We start from the raw sequence: 4,467 nt of genomic DNA on the forward strand, positions 1-4,467 counted from the left end.
ACTTTGTTGGTAACGATAGGCTTTTGTTCTCAGTCTAGCTGCCGTCAGGTGATTTTATTCAAGGAAGTAATGTCGGTCTTTGCCGTGTGTGTGTGTGTGTGTGTGTGTGTGATTCACCACCATGGTCTTGGATCACGTGTTGGACTCGTGATCGACAGCTATTTCCCTCCCGGATGAGAGCTCATATATGACCGACCTATGGGTAATGCTGTGACTTTACACACACCCAACTCCCCACCCACGAGAGTTGGAGTAACGACTCGCAATACAACGATGCTGAAATTATTTCAGCCCTGGACGGGATTCGAACCCGGACCGACGTAGTGGCAGCCGGGAACTCTACCAACTGCTACCAGATTACCCCCCAACCTGGCTACACGTCATATCTATTAAACAAATAAATATATGAATGAATTATAAACACATGAATAAGAATAAATAAATAAATACTACTAAATTTCTAGACTAGGAGTCCATTAGAGACGTTTCGAACACAAGGTCTTTAGCACGCCAGCCTGGCCACCACCATAAACGTGTTCAACCATTCAATCTCTACCAGGTTGACCATCAACCTCTCGGAATTTCTGTGAGACTTGAACGTGCCCATAGGAAGCCTACCCGCTGTGAGGGGAACAGGTAAAGCGTCTGTCTGCTATTATACAAGATTTATGTATAGTGTACTTCCCTCTCACAGTAGGAAAAAATTGTAGAAGTCTATGGCAAGGCGACTTGTGTTCAAGATGACCTACGCATGGAAGAATTTATATTTAACGTGAGTCGGAACGCATTGAAGCAAATATCGAATGGCAACGTCTGGGAGAATTTGAACGCAAAATCTACCGCCAAATTACGCCGTTTACCATAATAAAACAAAACTTAATCTCGCATAATTCCACATCAAATACAATCCTTGAATATGCTTAACTGACGTATAGTTCTGTAACTGCCGTAATTGTATGGCAAAAGTGGTAAATTAGTAAAAATAGTATCAGAGACGTCGAGGGTAAATAGAGTAAATATTCACTAGCTGGCAACTTTCGACTCACGCGCGTCCATATACCCCAACGCATCACGAGTGGAGCTCAGTAGAGACGAGACCTTAGCAGGGTAAAGGTCTACACGATATTCACGGAGCACTCCTCACTGGAGTGTTGGCCAAGGACTTTCTGATTCAACAGTCGAGTGTGTGTCTTTCTCCTGAAGTATTATTTCAAGGCGAAAGTTACAAATTATACCACGAGTGTCTAACCCGCATCTCCTCTCTAGTTTTACGAAGAGATAGACTGAAGTGACTACCTGTATCGAGACCAGTGCATGTTTAGCCAAGGACTAGTGATCGAGAAGGCCTTGCGTTGGTGGTCGAGTAGTTACCAGTGTCCGAAGGCGATCTTCTCGAGGAGGACCTTGCATCAGCGACCGAAGAAGTGGCCCGGTTGTTGTGCAGGATGGGCGTTCATCGCGTGGTCGAAGTGGCACACTCGTTGGTGTGGGGCCTTGTGGCCTTAGTCCACACTCCGGCCCATGTGGTCTTAGTCGGACTAGACTCCTCGGGGAAGACGACGGCGCTCCTGAGGCTCAAGTACGGGCAGTACGTGAACGCCGTTCCTACAGTCGGGTTCAATTGCGAAAAGGTCAGGGCCGGAGGTGCCCAGTGGCTGGCCTGGGACGTCGGAGGCGCTGAACGAGTTCGCCCCCTGTGGAGGTCCTACACGCGCGCCACAGACGCCCTCATCTTCGTCGTCGACTCCTCCAGTTCCAGCGAACGCCTGGAGGAGGCTCGTGTCGAACTCCAACGCCTGACGAAGCAACAGAACGCTCAGTGTGTCGCCCTCAACAAACATCGACCTCCGCTCCTCGTCCTGGCCAACAAGCAGGACCTCCCAGGAGCGCGGGACGTCAACGGACTTGCCAAGGCCCTTGGGCTGCCCGAACTGCAGGAGTCGCAGCCGTGGGCAGTCATGCCCGCCTGTGCCGTGACCGGCGAAGGGCTGGACGAGGCCATGGCCACCCTACACACCCTCGTGGTCAAGGCGCGCAAACAAGCCAAGGCGAAGAAGTGAAGAACCTCAACAACGACGCCGAAGTCCTGCGCGCGCGCAGGGTCTCCCAGTATGTGCGTCCCCTTGGAAGTGAATCAGCCTACCTAAGCCTCAGGGGGGGATTCCTTCCCCCGTAGGAGGAGGACGTGCCCAAGGGATGGATACCCACCCTTTACCTCAGGGGTCAGGTCCGAAGAGAGGAACAGGTCGTATCTCACCCAGGGTGTTCCTACCCCATTGGAAGTCAAGAACTAGACCATTCCCCCAGGGAAGTAGGACCCCAGCAGGATACCCCGTAGGAGTGAATGAATCTACTTTCATCTGGCATCTTGAAGAACAGAACCCCTGAATTGAACCCCGGGGGGGGGGGGGGGTTCGTGCGCCCCCCCAACCCTCGGGGGGGTACAACCTATCAACCAGTTTTTGGTTTACCCCTGGGGGAAGTTAGCTCGCCAGGGGTGTGCTGCCCACGTGGGAGAGAGTCCCCCAGGTCCTCGCAAGGGTTGCCTAATCTCCTGACGGCGTCGGTGAAGGAGGTCCTCTGTCACCTGTGATAACCTCATCGACCAAGTCTCCACCAATCAAGGTCACGGCTGTTGACCTGCCCTGGGGGGTCACGTGACCTGGGTGGGTCACTGGAAAGTCTCCCACAAAGTCTCCGGGGTAAGGTCATGTTGGAGGAGACTTCTCCCATTCTTCGCTGGAGATTCTTTCACCCTCGTCATTCTTCTCCCTGTGTTGGAGATGACTCCCCACCCGTGAAACAAGTTGTCACCCACCATCGCTCATCTCCCGCGCTGGAGACGTCGTCTGATTGGCTGTATTTGGAGTGACGTCACGATTTTTTTTTTTTTTTTTTTTTTGTAACAAATGAGAATTTGTCTTGTCGCGAAGAACCACCTATGGACCAAAGGGTCTCCATGGACAGAGACATAGCGTAACAATCCCGTTGGCCGGTTAGGGCCAGTTCAGTGCCATAAATGCGTTTGTTTCCTTCTCTCGTTCGGACACGTTCGAACGTTTTGTCAACCGCTTCGAACGTTTTAACTCGAAACGTTACGTAAGTTCTGACACGTAATTATATAAATTCTAACGTTTTGTCATAAGGTGGGGGCACACTGCGCTAGCATGGTACTTGTTTTTGTTATTTCGTTTGATTTGAATTTTGATCTTTTGTTTTTCAGATTTCTAAATGTCAAATTACTCTAGCGTCATATATAAGCTGACGAACTAAGATTTAAACCTAGAATACGAATGTTAGACACATTGTCGAAATGTTCTTAATGTGTAGAATCTTGTAACCAAAGTAGTTTCTACTCAAACGAAGTAGCAAAAGCAAGTAGCATGCTAGCGAGAAATGCCAAGTGTGCCGCCACCATTATTTCACTTCGGAACGTTTTAAACTAAGACGTTAAGCACGTTTAGACACACAAACGTTTCCCCCCCCCTCACACACACACAGTCCGATCATCTTCAGTCCTACGGTGGAAGCGGATGTGAAACCATAGGCCGGGAATAGAGGTGCCGGCCTCTACCCCCCCCCCCCTGTGGGTCCCCCGCTTCTGTGCGCATGCGCTGAAGGGTTACCCGGATACTGTCACCTTTAGTAACCCCCCCCCTCCTTCCCAGTATTAATGTCAACACCCGCACTGCGACAGTCACTTGTTAAGTACGGTCGAGTACTGACACACGAGAGTTTGGGGTAGCCCACTAGTGCGTGTCTTCAAGAGCTTTATATGCTTTATTATGTGTAGTTTTGTGTCTGAAGCTCAATTTGTTCTCCTCGGCGGAGTCCATGAGGACTTGGTCGTCTTGGGTCGTCCTAGGTCACCTCACGAAAGCGTAATATGTATGACGTCATTCGAAGCTGACGTCATGTTGTGACCCAATTCGGTTGTGGGTGACCCTAGGGCGTCCGTCAAATGACCTCGTTTTCGGTCCTGTGTGCCAAAGAATTGACCTGGTTGGAGTTGGTGACCTACCATGCGATGAATGGCGGCGGCAGGTCAGGTCATGACCTTGCGGCTGACCTCATTGCTGATCAAGCTTTAAGTATGTGAGGATTTATGATTTTTTTATGTAAATAATATATAATGTATTTCTTGTTCCTATGAAACACGCATTAAAGTGATGCTGTATATTGTACATAAATTATTATTATATTGTAAATTTGTTGAATATATTTTCATACAACAATTCAATCAGATTGTTTCGTTTTGAATCCTAAATCTATTGGCACAAAAAAGAAAATACATTTCTTAGGTCATTTTATGAAGTTGAACTACATCACTGTCTATTGTAGTCTACAATTTCAAGAAGCAAAGTACTGTGGTGCATTGTATAGTTTTTGCTGTATAAAGACATTTTCTCATTAAGGTCCTCAAATCGACCGTGACCCCGGTCTTGTTCAAGAAGGGGGTCGCTAGTT

General features: G+C 48.7%; 1 protein-coding gene across 1 annotated transcript; it reads left to right on the plus strand.

Annotated features, from left to right (window-relative positions):
- The first annotated feature begins 1,072 nt into the window (after positions 1-1,072).
- On the plus strand, positions 1,073-4,240 carry LOC143040172 (ADP-ribosylation factor-like protein 4C). Its single transcript, XM_076210842.1, has one exon. The coding sequence runs from the start codon at positions 1,446-1,448 to the stop codon at positions 2,058-2,060; it is 615 nt and encodes a 204-aa protein (XP_076066957.1). The 5' UTR covers positions 1,073-1,445; the 3' UTR covers positions 2,061-4,240.
- Positions 4,241-4,467: the final 227 nt, after the last annotated feature.

Source organism: Oratosquilla oratoria, chromosome 2 (assembly GCF_046742065.1).
Source record: "Oratosquilla oratoria isolate Oo_2021 chromosome 2, ASM4674206v1, whole genome shotgun sequence".
Lineage (NCBI taxonomy): Eukaryota > Metazoa > Arthropoda > Malacostraca > Stomatopoda > Squillidae > Oratosquilla > Oratosquilla oratoria.